The sequence below is a fragment of the Anser anser genome (assembly GCF_964211835.1).
Source record: "Anser anser genome assembly, chromosome: 3".
In the NCBI taxonomy this organism is placed as follows: domain Eukaryota; kingdom Metazoa; phylum Chordata; class Aves; order Anseriformes; family Anatidae; genus Anser; species Anser anser.
Genome location: NC_139722.1, coordinates 7,970,140 through 7,995,690, shown reverse-complemented (window position 1 = coordinate 7,995,690; position 25,551 = coordinate 7,970,140). Strand labels below are relative to the sequence as shown.

Below are 25,551 nucleotides of genomic sequence, written 5' to 3'. Positions count from 1 at the left end.
GATAAAATAATTCCAAAGGAGAAGCAATGCTAGGGTGTAATTTATTTTTTTTTAAAAATCCTGTTTAATAGAACATTCAGTGCCTTATGACATACATATTGCAATGATGTTGCTCTATAAATGTCCCTTCCTGTCATCATTTACATGATGGATTACCTTGCAGCTGCATAAACTTGAACAACTCAGTAAATAACCTGTTACCACTCTGTGCACATGCATCTTGGGGTGCGTGTTGTGGAGATGCATGTTGGTCTGTTTGTTCATCTACGCTTTCATATCTCATGACCCTGTAATTACCATAAATCAAGCTTTTTGGTATGAAATATTACCTCACATGTAGGGTGCCATGTCTGTTCTGTTCATAGCTGAAGGTTGGCTAGAATATGAGTTTTTTGGTTGTTTCTCCCAAGATAAATAGACATGTGGGTTTTGAACCATTTAATAACTTTGATGATGATGAAAAGTCAAATAGTGGACAGTTAAGATGCAGCAACACTGCACTCTCATTGCCTGGAATTTCAATGCTTGAAGAGTTACATTCCACAGTAAACAAGATATTCAGCCTAAATTGTATAGACTTGAACAGAAGTTTTTAATGAGCACATAGCTAACAGGCTGTTAAGCCTCATGAGAAGCTGCCTGTCCCAGTCTGGAGTCCTTTTTCAGTAATCAAAATAATTTGACAGAGATAAAAAGAAGAAGTATCCCTTCATTTAAGTGTTTCATCTTACATAAAAATCTTATATTTCCTGTTTTCTGTAGACCAAAACACCGTCCAGGGAACAAAGTAATTTAATTTGTTGGGTTTTGTTTTATCCTATCTATCTTGGTAGCAAGTATTTTGCTCCAGTGGAATGGGTACACGATTAACGTATGGTAAACATTCACGTTCCTAATTATGAAAGCAAGCCAACAAGACCAGGGTGTCGAGCTGATGGGGCAGATCCTGGGAGAGTGCAAGGTGCCAAGGCCAGGCTGGGGCATTGCTTTGGTCCACGCAGGGAGAGGCTGGCCCCAAAATATGTGCCTCAGATGCCTTGCTCTGGATGGAACGAGTGTGCTGGCAGCCCTGCAGTGTCCTGTTAGCTCCAGTGTGTACTTTTTGGAGAGGATATTCAGATTCCTGAGCTGTATAGGATCCTTAGCAGTAGATAGACAGAGATATCATTTTTTCTTTAATTAAAATTCAAGGATTAGTCTGATTTCCCGTTTCTTATAAACAAATTCTGAGGCCTGTTTGCTAAAGTGCAATACAAACAAAATCGAGGCTGTATTATGGAGCTAGCTCTTTGCCATTGTCTCTTTAGGAAGACGCAGGTAATGGTGGCAGGCTTTCTGCAAGCTGAAGTGGTGGACCTTGGATGGGCAGAAAGCAAAAGACAATCACAAAGTCCCCTGTGCCACACGGTCTTAGCTTTGGTGCCTGGGGAAAGCACACAAATGGTAATCCTGAGAGTGCCTTTATTTTACAAGATAATCATTTCTTTCAGTACCCATCTTCATCATACCTTTGAGACTACAGCACAGCGAGTCATATGGCTTCAGATGTAAATAGGTGTCACAAACTCTGTCAGTCCTCCTGTTCCCCACCAGGCAGTCTGGGAGGAAGTTGAACCAACTGTTCCTAGTCAGTAATGTACATTTACATAAAACATTTCACATTTTTCATGTTTATTCTGTGCAGATGGCTCCATTTTGAACATCCAGAATTTGTTTTGACGTTGTGACTGTAGCTTGTAAACAGAGAGTTGGCTGGCATCTGTACCGGGTAAAGGTAGCTTTTCGCATTTGATCTGAAATTGAGTGAGGCTGTAGCCAAACCATTAGTCAGTCAAAATAATGTTGCAAGCTGGTTAAAGGCAGCATGTCCAAACCATGAGGGAAGCCGGAATTAGAGGCGGTAGCGTTGTCCATAAGTTGACAAATTGATGCGCTAGCAGTGTTTCACTTACACAGCTACTTTAGCTAGGCTCTAAATTCAGCTTTGCAGCTCAGAGCATCTCACTGCTAAATGTTTTGAATGGAATCACACGGAAGTTCTTTTAAGTGAATGTGTTGATACGAATAATGCAGTGAAAATGCATAGATATACGTATATTTATAACTCAAGGTGCAGAAAACTCGGTTGCATTTCTATTAAGCATGAAAACGGTAGTGCTAATTCTAGTTTATGCATCTTACATGTGTGGAATGGTTTTGAAAGACAAATGAATGCCAAAAATGTAAAGTTATCTACTTTTTTTGTGGTCGGATAGGTGCACTCCTGATCTTGGAGATGAGGTTGTAGGGTTATTTTTGTTGCTGTCGGTATTTAAACATTTTAGCTTTTTGGTATACATGAATTAGAAGAAAGGGACACCAATTTTGTTTTGGTTTTTTGAATGTAATTGAGCCACCTTTTACTTTAAAACCCTCCCTGTATCTGTCTTTAGTTTAAGGAATTAAATTGAAGGATAGGTAGCTGGAGCATGTTCAAAGGCCTTGGCTTTATTTTGTTTGGACCTAATTATTCCAGACAATATGAAATATTTTTCCGTAACCCCCCCAACCCTTTCCATTGAGAGCGTATATGTGCTTCCTGCTTATCTGGTGGTTCAGTTCTGCATGCACATCGCTCAGATCTGTCACCTTGCTGGGGAAAGACATGATTTGTAAATCTGAAAGAATTCCCCAACAGCTACCGTAAAATTAAGCTGTTAAAGAGCCCTTGTAGCTTGTTTAAGTGTAGACCCAAACAAACCTCTTTGCTGTTTAGCCCAAGATTAATCTTTTAAAAGTCCTGTTCTAAATCACTTCCTAATTTTAATGAGTTTATATATCAGCCTTTGCCAGATTTTTACTGTAGCCATTCTCAAAGATTACAGCAATGATAAAGTAAGGACTAAAATTGTTTATTATATATTATTCTTCAGAAGCAAAACTTTTTCCCCCAGAGGCTGTTGGGAGAGTCATTGATTTTCTGCCACAATGTGAAATGTGTGACCTTTATAATATGAGCAATGATTACAAGGCCAATAAAATGACATCATTCTCTTTAAACTTCAGAGTTCGCAGGACAAATAGCAGCATGTGCCACACTCAGAGATGTCCACGGACGATAAGTGTACATTGCCTGGCTTCAGGGGAGGTGGAAGCACTAAGCAGAGAGGCTTTCCAGCCTGAAAACACCTCACGTTTGTTCAGGGGTACAGGAGGAGGAATGCAGCTCTACCAGGTAGAGCAACAGTTTTTCACAGTTCTTAAGAAGTCAGTGAGGTTTTCAGGGCTGGCATTTCTAAGAGGGACTTTTTTGATTGTTTTTTATCTACTAATGCCACTGACAAAACTCCTCCTGATGCAAGACAGGATCAGATGTCTGGGGCACAGCTGTGTGCTTTCCTACCTATTTTCCCCAACCAAATGTGTTTGCAGTTCCAAGGCTAAATTCTGATCTTGTAATGCAGCTTTAGTCATTCTGTGCAGTTCCTCCACAGTAACTGACAGAAGGCTGTGTCCCAAATCTATGAAGTATAACACTGCACAGAGCATATTGATATTCTAATACGTACGAAAACTAGGAATGGAGAAAGCTGCCTGAGTTCTAGTCAGGCTTGGAAGGGGATTCCACAACCCGATTCACTGAAATCAGTTAAGAAGATCAATTTCTGGAATCTCTATTCCCCAATTCAGTCACATCAGCCTGTTTCCACACACAATTTTCTTCTGTTCCTTCAAAAACTCATTTTCGATCCATCAGGGCCTACTTCCACAGCTCCCCGCCCATTCTTCATCTTGGGCCACTCCACACGAGCCAGAGCCCCTCAGGCAGACCAGGGGGTCTCAGCCACCTCTCGGGGGGTCTCAACCACCTCTTAGGGGGTCTCAGCCACCTCCTGGGGGGTCTCAGCCTCCTCTCGGGGAGTCTCAGCTGTGCTGGGCGTTTGTTTGTGCTGACTGTGGGCCATGCCGCTGAAGTGCTCGCTGCTCAGGCGGCATGAACAAAACAGCACAGCACATGCGAGCCATCACAGAGGAAGGAATAGGGATAGTTTTCTTTCCCATTTCTGGCTCATTGTGTAATATCAATAATCTCTGTAGCTTTGTATTATACTTGCTGTAAGTGGCTTTAGTGATTGATTAAACACCTTAGCTTTTCTTTGGCATTTAATCAATCGCAGCAGCAGTTTATTGCTTGGCGTATTACAAAGTAAAAGAGATTATTACTTAATTATTCTGAAAAATAGCAGCTTGCAGTTGTTGCTAACATCCATACATGTCTACGCTGGCATGGGTGTCACGTCATCTCTTCCTTTGTGCCCCCTCATCTCTGCTCTGGGAGAGAGCGTGTGGTTCCCAAGGCAGCTGTCACCGGGTCACATGCAGTCATTCCCACAGCCATCACCAGCGTAGTGCAATTAGTGGTACTAAATAAATAATTGCTTACAGTGGGGCTCCCTGCAGTGCAAAGAGCCTGATTCTGTTGCTTGCTGGGTACCTCCAAATCTCACTTAAATTCTAAGCAACGTGCTTATTAACGAGCCCACCTGAATGCGAATTTGCTGTCAGGTACTAAGCACTTCTGGAAACAGTTCAGCAAGAATTACATTGGTACCAGGAGGCATTTTGATAGCCCAAGGTGCAGCAGCGGATGTGTGCACAACTGGAGATAAATCAGATACAGGGAAATTATTGGTATGTGAGCAGGAGAAAGAAAAAATAATATCTTGTGACATCCTCTCGAGGATACAGGAAATGGTGACTCTTCTGTTTTTGCAGCTGAGTGCAAAACTGAATCCATATGCAAGAGTTCAGATCAAATATTGTGCTGCGATAAAGCGTAAGGACTCAGAGTAGCACACACATCTGTGCCTGTAGGAATGCCATAAGTACCAAAGTCCATATGTATTCTTACCCATCTGGTTGTGGAATAGGACCTAACCCACCTGTATTCCCATGCAAAGAAACAGTCCAATCTTTAGAATTAAAAGTTTGGGTTCCTTGCTTTGCCACTGACTTTGTCTGTGATCATAGGCAAGTGATTTTCTTTCTTTTGACTCAGTTTTCTTTTGTGAATGGGAGTAATCGTTGTTCACTACCTTAGAGAATGACACGAAATGAAGGACTGCTAGCTGCTCCCCCATTGTGATCAGTGAACATCATATACATCCTTTCGATAGAAAAATGAAATCTTTTTAAAGCTTTGATCCTGATTCATATTAACCAAAGTAGTATGCTTGACTTGAACAGCACTAGTCAATGGCAGACCAGAGACAAAGCATCCACCAAAAGTTTTAAGCATTTCCCAAAACAATTTTACGGGTTGTAGGATGGACTGGGGGGAAGAGGGGTGGCCAGTTCATCGTTTATTATGAGGAAATAAAATTGAAGCTAGTACGTTGTTTACTTTTGCTCCATCGTGGTAGTAGAGGTCTGACCATCACCTTTCTAGGCAGCTTTGTGAATCCAAGAGGTTGGTAGTGCTCTTGCTCGTGCTTAAAGCTGGCATTGCCTGTGAATAGTGATGCTTTGGCCAGTCCATGTAAGTCATGCAGAATCGTGTGCTGGTTTTGTGTCAATCGTGCAATGGCTTTTGCAAGTACTCTAGCAGAATTGGAGCGAGCAGACGTTGACTGTCCAGTGACTAGGAGAAGTTCATGTTTCTTTGAGAAGGTGCTGGATGGTCCTAACCATTAAAAGAATTTATTTTCTTACTCCAACAGATTTCCCCTCCCCTCCTTGATGTTACAAAATTTATTATCACTTTTGTCTTTCAGGTGTAACCTGTCTTTAGTGTTGCAGACACATCAGCCAACCATGCATTAAGAACTGGGCCCTTACTTTAATTCAGTATAATTTTCTTTTTGTCCAATAATTTCACAAGCACTAATCCACACTTCAAATGCAGGAGATACTTTGATTCCCCAAATTGTTCAGCACTTCATGCAGGAAAAACCGTAGGCCACAGTCATGAAACTCCTAGAGGATGGCTGCTGGCTTCCTGTGGCAGAGCTGGTTATTGTTTTCCCCCCTCTCCCTATTTTGCTCTAACCATTTTGTCTGTCTATCTTGTCTTGTATTCAGTTTTCAAAGCAATTGCCATGAAGGGCTTCCTTTTTTTAGTGCCTAAAGGGAACAATAGATTTTTAGAATAGTCATATGTGTATATATATATATATTTATATGACCGTCTGTTAATGCATATCATATCTATCATATCTATCGTATATATTTCAATATAACACACTGAGAAGTTCAAGCTAAGTAGAAATTAATATTAATTATTGTTATTTTTGATGAAAAGGTCTTTAAATGTACCCTTAAATGCACATGACATTTAAAATTATTTGAGTACTGGATTCCTGAAAAACTGGATGACCTTTTCTCTTGAAATTGGACAGGGTTTTTTCCTTACCACTTACATTATGCACAGAAGATGAGATGGTAACCAAGATGTTAAAATGTATTGTTTCCCTTTGAAAGCTAATCCTGTTCCACATTTTCATTAATGTTGGCTCATTCATTTTTCTTTTTCTTTCTTTCCTTTCCTTTTCTTTTGCAACTGTTTTTGCATGAAAATGCAGAGTAGCAATAAACAGATTTTTTGTAAGACTTGCTTTAAGACTCTTCTCTTTCAGATCCAGTTAAAGTTTTTAAGTTCAGTTATTTTAAAATTCATATTCTTCAGTTCCATAAACAAAAAAAAAAAAAAGGAGAAATATAATGAGGTGCAAAGCAATTTTCTAGCCCTCACTAATCTAAATGCCAACAAAATGGGGATGGCGTAATGTCCGTAATTTCATTGTCTGCTGTTACCAGGTCACCGCGAGACAGTAGCAGAAGTGGGGAGAAGCTGGAACTGGCCATGTCCAACCTCACTGCGGATGTCCTGGAATTACTGCTGGAGTTTGTTTATACAGGTTCTTTGATCATAGATTCAGCCAATGCAAAAACCCTTCTGGAAGCTGCCAGCAAGTTCCAGTTTCATACTTTCTGTAAAGTCTGCGTTTCGTTTCTAGGTAAGAATTGTTCCATCTAGTGAGGTTTTAAGATCTTGCTTTAAGGTTTGTAAGGCTTTCTTTTAACTCTTAAAAGATAATTGGGAAACTCAAGTTTAAATGTAATTTAAATATATAAATATATATTTACCTGGGTTGCATGGGGAGTGTTTGCCCCAGTGAAGGTGTACAGGGCAACCTCATGGCAGTCCCTCTGCCCATCCTCCCATGGCCATGTGAGAAGCCCGTTCTTCTAGTCCAGAGCTCCATGTCATCCTGCTCCTTGCATTTCCTTGTATCTTCCAGCATAGACTATTTCAAAACCATGCAGGGTTACCCAGTCAGTTAACTGAGCTTTACAGGTTTGTACTGGAACCCACCAGCCCCATTTCTGTCATTGCAGAACAGAAACCAGAGCTGGAGCTCAGCTCAAACATGTCGGTTCAAATTCCTGCTTGTATCGCATGCCACTCCTTTACTAACATGGATATAATTTCAGTTAATGAGACAGTGATAATTTCTAAATTAATGCAGACTTATTAATACAAGAAGTATGAGCTTGATCTTCTCTGACATACTTCCCATGCCCAAGTTCCAAGTCCAAATTTTTTTCTTTTTGGCATCTGATTTCTACTGAGGATCCCATAACTCCTAGCCTGGTACAGGAGACGTCATTCTCTCTGGACCCCAAACATATCTTCAACCCACATGAACTATACTTTCTTCTTGGGCTGTTTTCATTTAAAATGAACATCTAGGATTGCAGAGTGTGAAAGAAGAGAGTTTAGAAAATGTGGTAGTAAAGTTAAAAAAAAATAAAAATCTTCAAACAAGTCCAGTTGACTGCTGTGTTAATTCTCACTCCTAAGCTGGCCTGCTGGCAAGATTAGTGGTGTGACTAGGCTGGTACAACTGCAGGCATTCAGTAAAGAATCTGTGCTATTCTATTCCCTTCTTCTTCACATTTTTTTTAATGTCACATTTAAAAGTCTGTTCTCAAATGCGTGGGTAATTGCAAAATGAAAACCAACTTTCCAGTCCCACTGTGTTGGTTGTGCAGCTTGAGTAATGGCTCTGGCTGTAGCATTGCTTTCCCCCAGCTTCCCTTTGCCACCTTGTATAAGTGATTAGATCTCGTGGCCTTCCTGGGAAGAGGAGATGTGTTTAAGTTGCACTATCTCTAAAGCTTCAGCCACAGAAACAAAATACATTTATTTCACTAAATCAATGCAAGATTTCTCTTTTCCGATATTTAATATTTGAATTCAGTGAACCATGTTATGGTGTGAAATAGTAGAGTTGGTTGTAAGTTCAGTGATATATGGGGAGTCGCTGGAATTTTGTATTCTCATTTGGAAAATTCATGGAGTGTAATTGCTTATTTTTATTTATAGCTGTGACTGAATTGGTATGCAGAGATAGTAGAGCACTTGCCATGTAAAAAATTCAGGGAAAGGCATTTTTTTTTCACTGTGGCTGTTTTTTTCTTTTCATCCCAGCCACTTCTACTCCCAACAAAACAAAAGTACGATGCAAATATGTATTTTCCAAGGCTTGTGGAGGATTCACCATTAAAAACAGTGATCCTCTCCTATGTAAGGCCATGTCCAAATTGTGAGAGTAGTGGAGAGAAGTCCAAAGAGGCCCAAAGACGTGAAAAAAATGAATTAATAGGTCTGTTGTGCACAGCATAGCACCATCTCAGGTGGAATTCGGGTCATCCTTTTTAGGCTGTGAAGCTGCACCAGGGTCCTATAGCTGGGTGATGCTCTACAGCTCGGTCCTGGGCCCCTCCAGCAGCATTGCCCTGGCCAGAGGCACCCAGCATCTATTTGCACTTTCTGGTGGGAACCTGCTGCAAATGTGTCAGGAAAATTGTTCCATTTCAACGGGAGATCTCTCAACCGACTTCACTGGGCTAATTATAGCCACGTTCTCTCTCTCTCCCTCACATGCTGTCTCCTCTGCTTTTGTCTAGGCCATGAGAAATGACAACAGTTTTGTGTTAGCTTATGATGACAAGTTCATGCAGGCGCCATATGATAGCTGGGCAAATGTTTGCAAACCGGTCGGGACATCATAGGTATTTCCTCCAGCCATATGGCTTAAGACTTGAGGGCTTTTTCTTTTTTTTTTCAGTTTTCATATTTGTTTTACAAAGAAATTATGTTACCATCACAGTCATGGCTCAAATCAGATTTCAGGAGAATCCTCAGTACCACAGTTTGGGTCTGGGATTCAGGGACCGCCCTCACAGGAGTGAACACACTGAGAGCTTGGGCTTCAGCCTGCTGCTGAAAAACTAAATGTATGCTTCCATCAGCCTGAAAAAATTGGTGGAACCTGGTAGATTCATGGAGAACAGGAAAGAAGAGGAGCTCTGGCTTCTTTTTATAGTCTCCTGGGAGAAGGGCACGAAGTTTACAAAGAGTATGAGTGGGAGCAATAAGAAAAACTTAACAAAAGACCAGTGGTGAGACCTACATGAAAGGGTGTCAAAACCCAATGGGACCTACATGAAAGGGCATCAGCACCCAATGGAAAAATCGGTCTTTATGGCTCGTATGAATTCAAGAAGGCATTATAGGTGATTTTCGTTCATTCATGGTAGGGAATTTTGAGCCAGCTGGAGAACCACATTGCCCAATGCTGGAGAAACTGAAGACTCAACCATTTCTGGAGATATCAGATAGGAGAAATGAGGAACCTTCTCACTGGGTAATTGAAATCTTTAGGACAGTGAATGCATCCAGAAGTCTTCCAGCTATCACTTGAGTTCACATGCTTTTGACAGTAGTAGGAATAACTGAGGAATAAGATCCGCATCAGAATGTACAGAGAGTGTGATGGGGAAATACAGGTTTTATGCTAACTTTAAAGACATCAGAGTCATCATCTGGAAACCATCTCTAAGCAAGGAGAGGTCTTGTGTCAACCACTGTACCTCCATTCTATTGTTACTGCAGTCTGACATACCATCTACTTCTGACTGTATCTCAGCTCTTCCCTTCATCCCCAAGAAGTGCAGCCTTAGCATTCTGCCTGTCTGATTTTCTCATGCTGACTCTGTACAGGATTCCAAAATCACATGGTGGAAAGTAATGGCTGCTGATCTGCAATATTACGACATAGATAGAAACAAATAGGATACCCAACACCATCTCCAACCAGTGAAAACCTACTAGATTACATCTGATATCCTTCAAGTCCATATAGCCATGTCTGTTACAAACTGTCCTTGGACGTTGAGTCAGAAGTCATGTTCTGAATGAATTCAAGGTGAAACTCCACAAAAATGTATTGTTCCAAGTCAAGTGTCACTGTGACAAAACCAGTGATTGTTGTAACCACATCAGGATCCAAAGGAGAATGGCTCAGGGGCAGATGGACCAGAACTGGTCCTTAGCTGTCTTTGTCATGTTTGCATTGGATGGATGTGCCCCTGGACTGCAAGCAGTCGCTTGGGATGGGCTATACCATATCGTGGAAGTTCGTACCTAAGCAGTCGTTTAGACTCCCTGTGTGGTCAGTGAAGAGTAACAGGGCATGATTCTGCTAGTCCTGAAGTGGAGATCCAAAATATTATCATACGAATTGCCTTTTGGAATTGTTTATTTCTGAGTCTAAAGGGATACCATTGTGATTACTTGGTTGGACCAGCTGGAGTCAAGAGAGATCAGCCTTGGCCGTAGATTGAAATTGGAGGGTGTGTTTCCCTCCGTGGAACTGCCCGAACAACATGGCACTGCCTACAACTGTCATGTCAGTAACACGACAATGTTAGAGTTAGGAAAACATGCCCAGACCGGAAGAAAACCAGAATAAATCAACCATGACCAGTGCTTTTTCTGCCCTATGCCACAGGCTCAGCTGGGGAAGGTATGAAAATCTGTCCCGTTTGAGGCAGAGCCAGTCCCTCGAAGGAAAGGTCTTGTAGGTATTTTCCATTGTGTGATAGAAAATGGCTGCATGATGAGTCAAACTTGATTATTTCCTTTATTATAACCCTCACGGGGATAAGGTGGGGCAGTGTCAGATTTGTCTTTGACGTGGGAGTTTGCCAAGCAATGACAGGGGTTTTGAGCTCTGCTAGGTGATTATTTTACCCACAGCCATATGTGTACATGAAACCGTGCCAACAGACAGAACCAAAGACCCTGAAAGAGATTTTTTGTTTCTTTTTTGGAAAAGCAGAAATTTTGGGAGCTTTTTGCTTCAGCTATCAGCTTGCAGCCTGTCTCTAGGCAGCCTTTGAGTGACAAAAATCTACTGACAGAAAACAGTGCCGCTGCTCCAGCCTGCTTGAGGAAATGGGCTCCTTGGAGTCAGTACAATCAACTGATGCAAAGTGAGATAGCCTAGTTTCAAGATGGGTGAATATGTAGAAGAAAATAAAAAGAATTAGATTTAAAAAAAAAAAAAAAGAAAGAAAAAATACACATACACATACACACAAAGGGATGTCCTAAAGTCATGCCAGGTTGAAAAAAAAAAAATTAGGTCATAATTCCATTTTAATAAAAGCCATGTATAGAGAGTGTGCAGGTTTTAAATCTGATGAAGGCAGAAGCTGAGTATAGGGACAAATCACTAAGCATTTTCAGCAGAGTCAATCTGATAGGAGTTTTGCTTGAAGAGGTTTGGGGCTATCTAACATTCCTGTCCAGTGCTCTGAAATAGTGCACTAGGATGTGACACTGCCCAAATGTGATATAATTTTCTTCTGACAGCACAGAAGCCTGCCACTGGTACTGATGCTTTTGTGATCTATTGAAGTCTGTTTCCCCTTCTTTTTTTTTTCTTCTTGGTCCTATATCTTAAAGAATATATTCTGCCTATTGGTAGCAGCTTGGTTAACAAAAGCTGAAAAAAAACGGAGTTCCTCTTATGAATTTCTGAAACTGGTGTGTTTTTTTTTTCCTCGGAGAAGCTGAAAAGGAAAAAAGTACAGTCAAACGTATGGTATAGCACACTTTAACGCAAAGCTACACACTGTGCTGTTACTTCTGTTTGCTGGGTAGGAGATAATGCTGTCTCCTCTGTGCCTGATTTTCTTTGAAACCCACTACACAACATTTAACAGAAGGCGTTAGTATAATCTGTGTTTTGCATAAGGGATGTCATCACATTCAGCAGCAACAAAGTTCCTTTGAAAAAAAAAAGGAGGGGGGGGATTTTTTTTTATTTGAAGTAGCTTAGTAGCTGAACAGGGCAAAAATTATCATAAAGCGACTGCAGCATCCTCGCAAATGTCCTCAGTGCTGTTTGCATTTATTCTTAAGTGTCTGCACTGGCGTTTACATCTTTGCTGTTTCTTAAAGCAACCTTGTAGGCGGTAGAAATAGCAGGAGTCTCTTGGCTGGATTCCCGTCCCTTGGGAAGCCCAAGACAGTATTATGTCAGTAGGTTTCCCCTGTGTGTTATGAAGGTTTACATGAAAAGCAAACTCAGAAAGCATATTTCTCTCCCCACCCCCAGCTCAGTTGTTAGACAGACTTTGATTTTGCGTGTTAAGCCCCAGTCCTAAAGTATCCAGGGTGCTGCTTCTAATTAAGTCCCTGAAATTAATTAGTTTTGGAGGTTTGTCCGTGGCATTTATTTTTTTCATGATCTCAGTAAAAAATGTGAATCTTACATTTAATAATTCTCACTTGCCTTTTATTTGCTCCTTTTAGAGAAACAGCTGACTGCTAGCAACTGTTTAGGAATATTAGCCATGGCTGAAGCCATGCAGTGCACTGAACTATACAACATGGCCAAAGCATACGCCCTGCAGATTTTCCCAGAGGTGGCAAACCAAGAAGAGATCCTTAATATCTCAAAAGACGACTTCATTTCCTACATGTCCAACGACAGCTTGAACACCAAAGCAGAGGAGCTGGTGTATGAAACAGTGATAAAGTGGATTAAGAAGGACGCTGCAATCAGAGCTCAGGTAAAAAATAATCTCAGCAGCCTCACTCTGCTCCATTCCCGTAAATGCTTCTTTAAAATAGAAACCATCTCTGTGAATGTGAGGATGAGTGGGAGATACGATGGGCAATTCAGATAACAAAAGAGAAAAGGAACGCAGGCTATGCACAAAATGTATGTAATTTCACAATCTGATCCTCATATCTGATCATTTAGAGTCAAAATCTCATTCGTGACACTCATGGTACAAAGTTAGGGCTTCAAGTTTTTGGCTGCAGGCTTGGTCATAGATAAATCAGGAGGGATTAGAGTTGTGTAAGATGTTGCTTTAGGAAGAGGATGCATTTTAGTAACAGCGGGAAATAAAAATCTATCAAAAAATCAGTATTTCTTTTGATGACACATACTGAATGAGTGTAACTTCAGTACATAAAAAAGGATTCTGTATTTTTATTGGCTGCTTAGATAGCCCCTTGGGTATTATATATTTATTAGTTAGCGTGTCCTCAACCATCTCTGCTATGCAGTCTGCCCTTGCCTCAAGAAATTAAGTGTATTACATTACCCAGCACTGTCTCCAGACGAGTACTAAAAGCAGGGACTGTTTGATGGTGGTGATCGCCCTGGGGACCAGAGGACTCCCCTGGTGATTCCTTGAAGCACTTGCAAGTTGGTCTATGTGGGTGCCGGCCTGAACCCCAAATCTCTCTTTTTGGAGGCCAGAACTGCTGGCCAGTCCAGGCAAGGGGTTTTCTCCACACCTTCCTTGCCCTCTGTAGCAGGTGACATAGCTCAGCAAGGGGATCCTGTGCCGGGGAACGGCTGGTCTCCATCCACCTCGTGCATGTGCCAGGGATGACATTTAATATTACCCAACATTGTTATTGCCTAAAACATTTACACAATATCATTGATTTACCGAAATGGACCTCTTTTTGGCTCTCACTGGCCTTGAAAAACACAGAGTATTTCCCAGATTGCTTAAAGTTTGATGACAGCAGTCAGCTCCGAGCAGCTCTGAGCTCCGAACCTAATGCAAACTCGGGGATTATTCCCAGGGGCTGGAGCACGAGGTCCTTGCGGCAGGAGTCTGTTTGCCTGGTGCAAACAGAAGGTGTCACTCACCAGGCGGTCTGGGGTTGTGCTTTCAAAATTGATGGTTTAAATATTTCCTTCTGTGCCCTGCTGCGGTGATGTTATGAATTTATTTTTTTAAGTGGTGGTTTCTCTTTCCCGCCTCTCGCTGCTGCCACCGCTGCCATCTCCTCCTCTCTTGCTTTCGCCTTGCGGTTGGGTTGGTTTTCGGCTTTTTTTGTTTCAATTCCAAGTTGCCTTCCCTCCTCTCCTTTTTCTGCAGTGCCTTTGTAGTTTATGATGGCAGTTTTATTTGCTTCTCCGAATTTCTCTGTGGTGCTTTGGTTTCATGCATTACTTTACAAGGGCTTTTAATTTTTAATTCTTATTTATCCAGAGATGAGGGTCTTGAATAAATTAATATTAAAGATACCAAGCAGATAACTATTTTCATGTCCAATCTTACCACTAAACTAGTTTCTTCAGACTGTAGCTCTCACTGTTGTTTTTTTTTTAACTCTGTGCACTGCTTGATCTATTATAAAGCTCTTAGTTAAATAGGTACTTATTTTCTAAAAGTAGGAACTCATACTTACCATGAAAAACACCATCTTTACAATAACAACTTCTGCATTTTCAGAACCCAGAAACAAATAGCTCTGAGGGCGGATGGGAAGAAAGACAGATCTAAATAATCTTATTTCTGATAGAGATGATGAGTGGAAATTTGTGGTTGGTGTGCAGCAAGGGCCACCGGGTTGGATGGGGCTGGGGGCAACCTGGGCTGGTGGGAGGTGTCCCTGCCCAGGGCAGGGGGTTGGAACTGGGTGGGCTTTAAGGTCCCTTCCAACCCAAACCATTCTGTGATTCTACATTTTGACTTTTAGCCATGATTTGCAACCTCCTCAAGCCCATCTGGGTAAGACATCGGTCCTGTTTTGCTGTACTCCTTAGGTGCCTGCTCTGGTTTTATTTCTCCCTCCCACAGGCCGAGCTGGCTGTTAAGTCTCTTAGGGCCTGGATTTCCACCTTCTTCCTATCTCCCCATCTGCCTTTACAAGACAGGCCAAGCTCTGTCCTCACATTATGGGGTTTTTCTTCCTGATAGCTCTGATGTAGGTGATTTAAGTGCCTCTTTCACAGCTTCTCCCAAGCTCAGCGAGTCTCCCAAAGGCAGGCTTCTGGCACAAGCAGTGAAAGGTCTCATGGAGGTGCACTGAGTTACATCTCCTCCTGCTTCTGTGCCTTTCTAAAAGCTCTTCTTCGGGTATCAAATTCTTTTTGCTTTTGTTAATCTTTCACCATCAGGCTGGAGTGCAGTGGCAGGGAAGGAATCGGGGTTTGTTTTGCAAGGCAAGTTGAAAAACTACACTCTGGCCGACTTCTAATGCTGCAAATTGTGCTCATATGAAGTCTTACGGTGCTTGTAAAAGAGCTCTGTGGTATTACAAAGAAACAGCACCCAGGACTGGTTACAAAGAGGGTTAGCAGTGCTTCAAAGGTTCCTGATCCATCTACATAAGACGGAGAGGCAGTTCAGGTAATGACGTATGTGTTAGGCTAAGGTTTGGTAAATAGCTGTACCCGGCCTGTCGGAGCAGCACGGCCAGCTCCTACGGTAACGTTTATGGAGCTCCTTCAGCGCTGCTGGTAGCGCGGCCACGTCAAATGAGTCTCACCAAAAGCAGCAGCCTGTGATGTGAGGTCTTGAATACCTGGGTAATTTCCTGTACCGGCAGACGCAGAGCGCTGGTTGCAGGAATTCCTCCTGATTGCTTGTCACCGAGTGGAAAGCCTGCGGCCGGCTGACACGTCAGGGAGAGCTGAATTTACTGTTCTTCTATTTACTCCTCTTCCTGACTGATGGACAAGATTGTAGGGTTTATCCTACCAGTTATCCCCTTGATAAGCTTATTGCGACTCCAGCAAACTCATGCAAAAAAAATGTATTGTGTAATGGAGGCTTTGCTGTCCAAAAACCAGCACGGTTTGAGCCATCCCAACACCACCAAAGGCTCCTGCCAGGCATCAAGCAGCCTGAACCTAAATGCATCCCCTTGCTCTCTGTGTGGCCTCGGGCAGGTCGTTTCACCTTTCTGCCCCCCTTGCTCACGCTGTAAGCTGGAGGGAAGCGATGCCTCGTGCACGGGCTGCTGGGAGGATCTGGAAGGTAACGAGATGTATTTCCACCACCACTAACAGCCCGTGGAGGTGCACAGAGCTGCTGCTTTGCCCAGCGTCAAGCGTGGGGTGGGGAAGATGTGAAAGTGTTGGATGAGCAGCAATTTGCGGCCTGCCCGCAGCACCGACAGACCAAAGCTCGCTGGAAACTTTCCCACCTCCTGCAAGTCCAAAATTATTATATCTATTATCTCCAACATAAAAAACATGCTTATTAATAACAGAAAGCCAGGCAAAACAAGGTGCCCACTTGCACGAAGCTTCCCTTACCCCCCCCCCCGAGGAAGGACAAGACGTGAGGAGAGGACAAACAGCTCAAAAAGCTGAGAGGCAGGTGCTGCAGCCCTGAGTGACAAAGCAGAGGCTTGGCTGAGGGGCGGTCATCTTTCATTGCTCTCTGCATGGATATAATCGTGTGCCCGCTTGCAAACCCTTTTTTGAAATCGCAGTGTCCAGCAGCAAAATGAAATGTCTCCGCCATAAAAGCATGAAAAAGCTTTCTGTGAACTTGTGTCCTCAGAGGCAGATTTGTCTAAACAGTGTCTTCATGGTGCCTGAGAACCAGAGACGCGTAGACAAATTGGAGGTAATTTAGAGAAGAGCAACACAAATGATTAAATGACTGAAGGAACTGATGTGAGAAAAAAAGATTAAAAGATGTGAATATGCATGACTTGGCCTAATGACAGCTAAAGAGGGATAAACGTCTGCAAGCGTTTGAAGCCCAAAGGAGAGGAGTTGCCTGGAAGGGGTACAAGGCAGGTGTGACAACAGGAGGACCACTGGGATGAATGTGAGACGAGGCAAATCAGTCTGAGCAAACACAAAGCCCACCTGAAAGCACTCTATGTGGCAGCGAGGGTAAGGAAAGGCGATGGAGAGAAGAAGAGGATTTATGTCAAAAATGTTAAAAATGCCAATGAGTTCTATTTTGACAGTTAAAAAGAATGACAGCTAGGAGGCAAAAAACTGCAGAGGAGAAGCAGGTGGGTAACTGAGAGAGAGCGAATGGATGATCCCTGGTCTGCAGTTAAGGTGTTAAGATGGTGGCATAATTTACCATGCAAATTTTAAAGTCTCCAAAGTTATTCAGAAGACCAACGTGGTCCCAGACTGTGAAGAATCAGGCAGGGAAAAAGGACAATCCTGATTCTGCTGTATGGCGAAAGGGAGGTAATGATCTGTTCAAATGCTGATACCTGATGCCAGCATGTACAAATCACTGAAATTCATCATAATAGGAAATTAATTGATCAATCAATATACTTAAGGACATTAAGCTTCAGGAAAGCAGTGCTGGAATAAGTATGAATGGCATGGCTTCCAAGGGAGCCTAAGTGAATTAGGCACTAACACTCTATTATGGTTCAATTAGGCTCCTTTGAAAAGCCTAGACTACCCTAATGCTTTGAAATCCATTTGTGGGAAGAGCAGACAAATTCAAAAAGATGCCATAATGAAAGTGCAAGAAGCTCCAATTTCTCTGAAAGTGAAAAACGCAAGGGATGAGCGGTAACCACTGTGATTTCACAGGGACAGGCTGCTCAAAGAGCTCAGATTTAAATGAAGCTTTTCCTAGTGGCAGTCAGACACACTCAGAGCCCGTACAGGCTTAGAGAGGGAGAAGAAAAGGGAGCAGCAGGAGCAGAATCAGTGTAGGAACATGTGCTTCGCAGTACACTGGAGGAAGAAGCAGCATAAAAAAGCAGAGGAGACCCACGAAGAAGGGGTGGGTGTAATTTGCAGTTCATTAAATTCCTCCTGTACTAAACCATTAATTTTTTAAAGGGCTACCCTTGAATGAAAACCTATTAAATTATTTCTAAAGAGTTTAACTTGTTTTGGGGAGCTCCCCTGTCCCAGACTTCTCTGTCTCTTAATTCCTGAGGCTTTTCCAAATTATTCTCCAGTATTTTTGCAAAATATGTTTCAATTCTTGCTGAAGCAGTGGCCTTGCAAAGACACACCTACACAAGAAGCTCCTCACCAGTGCCCAGTTGTGTTCCCCAGTGCTGCACAAGAACCTCCAGAAACAAAATCATCTTGTGCCGTAGCCAAGAAGCATTTCAGGGAATTATCGCACGTGAATTTGTGTGTTGTAGGGCTGTATGTATCAGCAGTTTATTTGATTTTGTGAAGCATCTTACAAGCGTCAGCCATTTAATTGTTTGCAGCATGCTTTTGTGGTGCATCTGTGTGCATACAGGTGTTCGAACAGCAAATGCCAGTGACCACTGTAGAAACCTTCGGGGGAATTTAGGGTGTTTGTTTGACAGATGACAGTCAGTGAGATGGTAAAAATGGAGGGTTTTTAAGCCTTATTATCAGGTAAATTCCAACTGCGGTGAATTAATGATTTATCTGCCTGTGCATTTAAAGAAAAAACTCTCATTGTATTACTGCTAGAAATACCTAGCTGTGTGCTGCTTTGCAGACAGTTTGGAGAAGAGGACAGCAGTTCCCGTTATGCGGCACTGATGACATTACAGTGTTTAGTCAGCTGTGCTGCCATAAAGATGTCACGTTGAAACCTGATTTCAGGAAGACAGAGGGGCTGCTCTTTTCTTCTCGCTAGGCATCGGATTTATACATGTGGCGTCCCCCTGCCGAGTCCCTGTGTGAGCCCAGCGCCTGCAAACCAGGTTTTTTGCCACATGTTTATCTCATGATATTAGGAGGCTCTCAGCTGCCATGCTGCCAGCCTTTTTGGCTTAATCTGAAGGCAACGCTGCAATTCCAAGAAGTCAATACGGGTGATTAATACATACCGAGCACAGCCGAGAGCTTAGGCTGGGTTTGGACGTGACCTTGGAGGTAGGAATGTGCAAGGGGTTACTGGAAACAGAGCGCGCCTGTGTAGTCCCCAGGGCTTAGATACATCAAAGCAAGCACCCTAATTACCAATCAGCACAGCACGGCCATGAAAACACAGCCCAAAAGGGCATATTTCTGGGAAGGGCAAACTGGCACAGCGTCGGGCTGGAGCCGCTCAAGCATCTTCTGGCTCAGCAGCCGCAGCTCCAGCGCTCGCTGGGGCACGGAGGCTCGGCACCCCGCTGCGGGGTGGGCATGCTGTTCGTTTTATAATTAGAGCACCTTCGGATAATATCTTCACACCTGGAGGGGTTTCATCCAGCAGGGAGCCGGTGCGGCTTCAGGTTTGTCCCCGATGGCTTTCTCAGCGCAAGGAGGTCCCCGCTGTCAGAGGCTGAATCCAGTTGTATGGGGGACAACATAAGTCTCCTCACCATCTCTCGGATGGACTGAATATATTCCTTCTTTCCAGTGTTTTAAAAGCTCTCCGAGATTATGCATAAAGAGCAGAAACAACACTTTATTGGAGCAAAACTCCATCGTGGCTAATTGAAGCTCTTTATTTGTATTTCTGGCTGAAGCGTGTTTCTTTAGGCAGATAGCACAAAGGGACCTCTGTAGGAAGAACAGTAAGCGGGAGAGACAGATGAGTTATAAGGCATAAGGGAAACATTATTTTAACCTCTCTGGGCATTACTTCAAAAATGTTAAAAATCTTGAGAGCTTTCCAGTGTCACACTTAAGGAGCAGGAAATTTGACTCTGTAGCAGTAAACATATTTCCTTTTAAAACTAACTGTGTACTCTTGTAGCCCAAGTCTATGCAGGAGCACACGGAGAGCCCTTTCGGAGAATACCTGTGAGGCTTTTACTGGATTAGAGATTGGAAAATAAAAAGATTATTTTTAATGTGATACTGAAAAGGGTTTCGTAACTGAGAATTACAAGACAGCAGAATAAAGCCCACTTGCAAGAAAGTGATTTTGACAGCATTTGACCATTTTATAATCCATTTTGGTCAAGCTCTGGCTTGCCTGCCAAGATGGGAGGAGCTGTACGTATGAAAATGAACAGATTATCAGAGAAAGCCTAAACACCTGTAAAGGTCAACTCCAAGCTATAGCAAAATGTGTTGGTCCTATATTCGTCCCAGTCAACACTGACTCAGTGATAACACCGAGGCTTCCTCGTCGTGTGGCTGCGACCTTCCAAGCACAGCGCCCAGGGCAAACGGACACAGAAATTCCCACCAGACAGGTGAATTAATCACCCTCCACTTTGGGTTGACATCTCCTTGCAGGCATCTTAATGTGGCATGGTCCGAGGCGTGGTTCGAGGCGTGCTATCCCTCTCCCAGGTGCTGATAGCTCACGGGTTTAGGCCAGAAGGGGACATCGATATTCTCTGCTTCCCCTGGTGCACGATGCATTCAGTCAGCTTGGATTGCTCTGGGGACTGTGTTAAGTGTGTTGGCTAGATCCCTATTAATTATAATGTGCGTTTACACATGTCTAGCTGACAAGTAAATGCGTGCATGTATGTACCTACTTAGGAGTTTAATCTAGAGCTGGATCTCACCCCAAATGGTTAGGTAATTAGGGAAAGATAAGATCTCCTCTAAGATTTTTCTTTCCCATTTCTTATGAAACACATTTGTGCTTGCAGCCTGGCTGAAGACACTGCTTTCTGTTCAGCCACTGAAGTTGTTATCAGTGCCATAGGTGCCTTGAAGAAGCCACAGAGCATCTCTCCAAAGTCACCATTCTACCAAGGCCCCAGTGACTTCCCAAAAAGCCTTTGTTCATGTGGTAGTGGAGCCCTCGTCCACACAGGATCACCCCAGCTGTGCACAGGACCACGGAGGAGACTGGCTTCATCACCACTCAGTAACGAGTTTACAGGCTAGATCTGCTGGTGCAAAACCTGAGCAGCTCCCTTGGTCCAACAGAAGCTATGCTGAGGTTTGCATCAGCTGAAAAGCCAGCCCTGAAGCTGCTCAAAAAACCTCCCTAGCATTTCAGACAGTCTATTTATTATATTTTGCATAACAGTGTCTATTTTCATAGCACCTGAGGCATGGTCTCTCGTGTCTATGAGCTGATGGCTCCCAGTTTTGGGACAGAAAGGGCCATTAATATTCTGTGCTTAACCCCGGTGTGTAATGCAGGTTGTAGACTAGTTCAAAGTGACTCCCGGCAAAGATCCGAGAACTCTTTCTGCTCGTCCAGCCAGCACCTGCAGCGCAGTAGTGAGAAGAAAATGTCCTCAGCGTTGCAGGCACGAGCTGCGACTCCAGGGAGTGGAGGCTGTGGTCTCCAGACTTTGGCAAAGTGCCCTGCACAGGTATTTTGCTGTTTTAATGAAAAATCGCACCATCAGTAGCTAGAGTCAACGTAGCTGTGTAAGGAACACCGGAAAGACAAGAGAGAATGGAGAGCAAATAACAGATGGTAAGAAGGTTGAAATGCTTTACAGTGCTTATTCTAGTCTTAAATGAAAAGGATAATAGTAGCAGGATATTTAATACAATCATAGCTAACAGAGCTAGGAAGCTATCGTGAAGGAGAATCCAAAAAGAAAAAAGGCTGCTGATTGCCTAAATCACTTGAATGTTCTTAAATCAGTGAGGCTAAATGAAATTCACCCTTGACTATAGTGCTTAAAAGAGCTGGTGCGAGAAACCATTGGTTTCTAAAAGCCTCTCCTCTCTTCTAGAGACAGTGTGATGGTACATACTCTTCAAATCCCTTGGTAAAAAACACCGCGTACCCTTAATGCCATCAGCAATGAGCCCGAATCGCGGCTGCACGTGGTTGTGTGCACACACGCACACACAGAGCTTTTTCTTGCTGTTTGTGCAGGGGGAACCGTAAGAGTGAAAAGCGACATGGGTTTTGATATGTGACATTGACTTTCAAGCTGATGAAAGGAAGCAACATGTTCTAATTATTATTCTCCTTCAAAATAAGCCACAAGCTCAGAAAAAGGGGAATAAAGGAGAGAAACAGTATCACATTTTCTCACTTATCTAATTAAAGAAAGGTGGGTGAGTGTGAGGAAGAGCTCTCCGTGCTAACGCAGAGGTAATGCCCCTTTTATTCTAGGAAACTGGGGAAAAGGGGCATTTGTGCTGCAGAGCCCCAAGGAATGGTCCAGCCCTGCTCTCTTCCAAATCTTAAAGCAAACTTTGGGCCATTCTGGTGCACGTCAGACCACGTGTCCTAATTTAGTGGCACGACTGTTTGTGTTTTGTCTTTCTTCGTGATTTGGCTGCTCCCTCGGGAGCAGCTCTCAGATGTCCCACAGCGCCAAGGGAAGTTGCTTGCTCTTCTGTGTTTTCGTGTTGTGTGTGTTTTACAACTTTATTTAAACCGCCCCGTAGCAGCTCTTTCTGCTTCCTAAGCAGCCTGTGATGGGGATTAACCTCCCCGCGGGGGGTTGTCTGGCTCATCCCCATGCACCCGCTATCCGCATTATTCCCGTGTCCCGATTCCACGTTTCGTCTTGGCTCCCTTGTAAGGTTAAACGCCCCCAACCTTCTTAAAAAAAGCGCTTCCTGCAATCAGAGCTTTGCCACCCACTGCCATATGTCCACTGCTCCCTCTCCTGCAAGTTACCGCTTAATGACATTACAATATCTGCAGCCAAGTGCCTGACATTTGTGACTCTGGGGAAGGAGAGCAGCCGTTTCACCTCCTATTGAGCGCCTTAGAAATGGATTTAAGCGTGGGAAAAGAGAGGAATCTCCTCTTTCCTGGCTTGGAGGCTGATGGAGTGACCTCGAGCCTTACACAGCCCCGGCCACACGTGCCACACCGGAGGTAACAGCGAGGAGCTGGTGCTCTCCACTCACCTGGGATTTGTTTCAGAAGAAAAGCACTGATGTTTTTCCCTGCCTTTTGCATCACTTCTCTAGCACCGAGCAGCAGCAGGGCGGCTAGGCCTAAATCCTCTGTGCCCTACCCAAAATTGCCCCGTGACCCCGATGGTCTCCCTGCTGCCGTGTCCCTGCCAGCACGGTAGGGTTCGGCTCACCACAGGAGGTTACGTGCTGGCGTTAACTGAACTCGCACCAGGCTGACGTGGCTCTCGGGCAGAAAAGCAGTGAGAATTTCCCCTGGAAAGGAAAAATCCTCTGTCTTCTTCCCAAATTAAGCCTGCTTTTTCAATTTGGGTTGGGAAAAGGGAAGCCCTGGAAGCGGTCCCAGACATCACTGTGTCCTCACCTGCCTGGCCAGCACCAGGAAGGAGCCTGGCAGCAGCTCTCCCACCCCACAGTGACCCTTCCCATCCCTGTCCCCACTCCTGCTGTGACTTTGGCTCTCACATGTGACAGAGCCAGGCCCGTTGCTTAAAAAATTGCAAGAGCCAAGTAGCTTCTGGAAGACCAGAGGCATCTGCAGGCCAGCAGATGCTGCTGGTGCCCAGCGTTGCTCAGGACGGCTTTCACAGACCTCAGAAATATCGATTTGCATCCTGGCCTCAGACCCAGGCAGGGTCTTTGGATGCCGCTGTTATGTGACTGTCTATTAACACAGATTATCTTTTCTTGCTGTGCACACTTAGCTTGCATCCTCTGTGTGTGTATTTCTTCTCAAGAACCACGTTTTCCCGTTACGCTGCTTCTCACTGTACTCTGCCTTGTGTTGTGATATAAGCAATTACATATAAAAAGAATAATCTGGGGATGGGCTCTTGGTTTTTCGACTGCAGTTTTCTCTCTTGGGGTTTTGTTCTCCTTTAAGCCATGTTCAGTGACAGACAGCTTCATTTGCTCGGATGTCCTTTGCCCTCGAAGGTTTAACGTATTTATTTAGAAGAAGAAACTTACCGACAGTATTTGTATAGCACCCTCTGGAGTCTGACTTGTCCAAAAATCTAGAAGTACATGATTTGTTTCACCAACAAATAAACCCTATTAATTAAAAAAAAAATTAGCAAATTGGATGGTATTATTCAGTCTCTGCTGTAGTGATGGCTAAAATCCACTCTATTTACCAGCTTTTGTTTCACATCCAGAATGCCAAACTTTTTTTTCTTTTCTTTTTTTGCACTGCTTTCCACTCTCACATTTCAAGGTTAATTCAGAAAACTCGAACTCTTACCACATGTCTCCAGTGCATAAGGTGTTATATCCAGCCTGAGTTCGAGCTTTCATTTCAAAACCCCTCCATACTGTGCTGTATAACAGGAGTTGCCACCTTTTCAAGAATTATTTTCAATCCCTCTAGGACCAAAACCAGCCTTGGTGGGGGATCACCGAGGGCTGCCTCGCCTCCCTCCTACCCGATCGCCGAGCACAGCTTGGCAAACGTGTGCAGCATCCGTGACAGTCCATCAGGACCACATGCTGCCAAATTCGTGCAGCGAGGGCAGCTTCAAGGGGAGCGTGTTTCCAGGCTGGGTGACAGGGGACCGTTTGCAATGGAGGAGGCGGAGATGCGGAGCGGCTGAACGAAGGCCGCAGTGTGCTATGATTTTCTCCGCTCTTTGCAGTACGCCGCGGAGCTGCTGGCAGTGGTGCGCCTCCCCTTCATCCATCCCAGCTATCTGCTAAACGTAGTTGACAACGAGGAGTTGATAAAGTCTTCGGAGGCCTGCCGGGATCTGGTGAACGAAGCCAAGCGTTATCACATGCTGCCGCACGCCCGACAAGAGATGCAGACGCCGAGGACCCGGCCCAGGCTCTCTGCAGGTAAAGCAAAGCTTCCTTCGGCCACACCAGCTCACTGGGCCAGCAATTCCTGCGTCTGGGCACAGCCACGGCTTGCCCAGGGATGCACCACGGACCTTGGCTCCTTCCCTTCACTCCCTCTCCCGTTTGAGCCTGGCAAAACCTCAAGCTCCATTTTTCATTTCTGCTTTGCTCAAGCATTGAGAAGCCTCTCCCAGGGGGTCAGACATGGGGGTTTAGGTGTACACTCCTGAAACTAGATTTAAAAGAAGCCTAATGTGTATGAATTATTAGCTTTGGCAGAGACGGTGAGGCTCACTGACATTCCCCCCCTGCCCTCCGTGCCGCACTTCTCTAGCTGCAGAAACAGGCGAACGATAACATTTGCTTCTTTGCCATCCGGCCTCTTGCAGGTAGCAGCTGATTAATATTCATAAAACAGCTTCACTTTCACAGCCCCGTGTAAATATATTATTTTCGTACCCTCAGTCTTGCAGGTAGTTCAGGCTGTTTGCTGCTTCCAAAACAAATGGATCACACAGGATATATTCCCTTTAAAAAATCCCAGCAGCTAGGGAGAGCCGTAGTGCTTCAAAAAGTTTCTCATCTGAGGAATGCACATATTTTCCTTTTGGGAAAAATACATGTTAAAAAAACAACAAAAAACAGTGCCCAATTTGCCAGAAGAGCCCGTATCACGTAGTGTTAGAAATATCCTAAATATTTGTTGAACAGTGATACAAATATCATATCAAAACTACTTCCAGGAGTCAGATGAAATAGGTGCATTGTTTTAATGCGCTACCGATACTTCTGCCTTCTGTAAGCACAATTACAAAGCCAGGCAAAAACTTTCTGTCACAAGCTGCCACTAATGCTAATGTGGCACCGAGAAGGCATATCAGACTACATCATTTGCTGC

At 43.8% G+C, this 25,551-nt stretch overlaps 1 protein-coding gene across 6 annotated transcripts in view; it reads left to right on the top strand.

Annotated features, from left to right (window-relative positions):
• The window catches only part of KLHL29 (kelch like family member 29), a 399,050-nt gene that overhangs the window by 330,064 nt on the left and 43,435 nt on the right, over positions 1–25,551 (top strand). For all 6 annotated transcript variants that reach the window (XM_083830792.1, XM_083830793.1, XM_083830791.1 and 3 more), the window contains 3 exons: positions 6,796–6,995; positions 12,650–12,909; positions 24,452–24,650. In XM_083830792.1, coding sequence (XP_083686918.1) covers positions 6,796–6,995; positions 12,650–12,909; positions 24,452–24,650 — 659 coding nt within the window. The remainder of the gene's footprint in view (positions 1–6,795; positions 6,996–12,649; positions 12,910–24,451; positions 24,651–25,551) is intronic.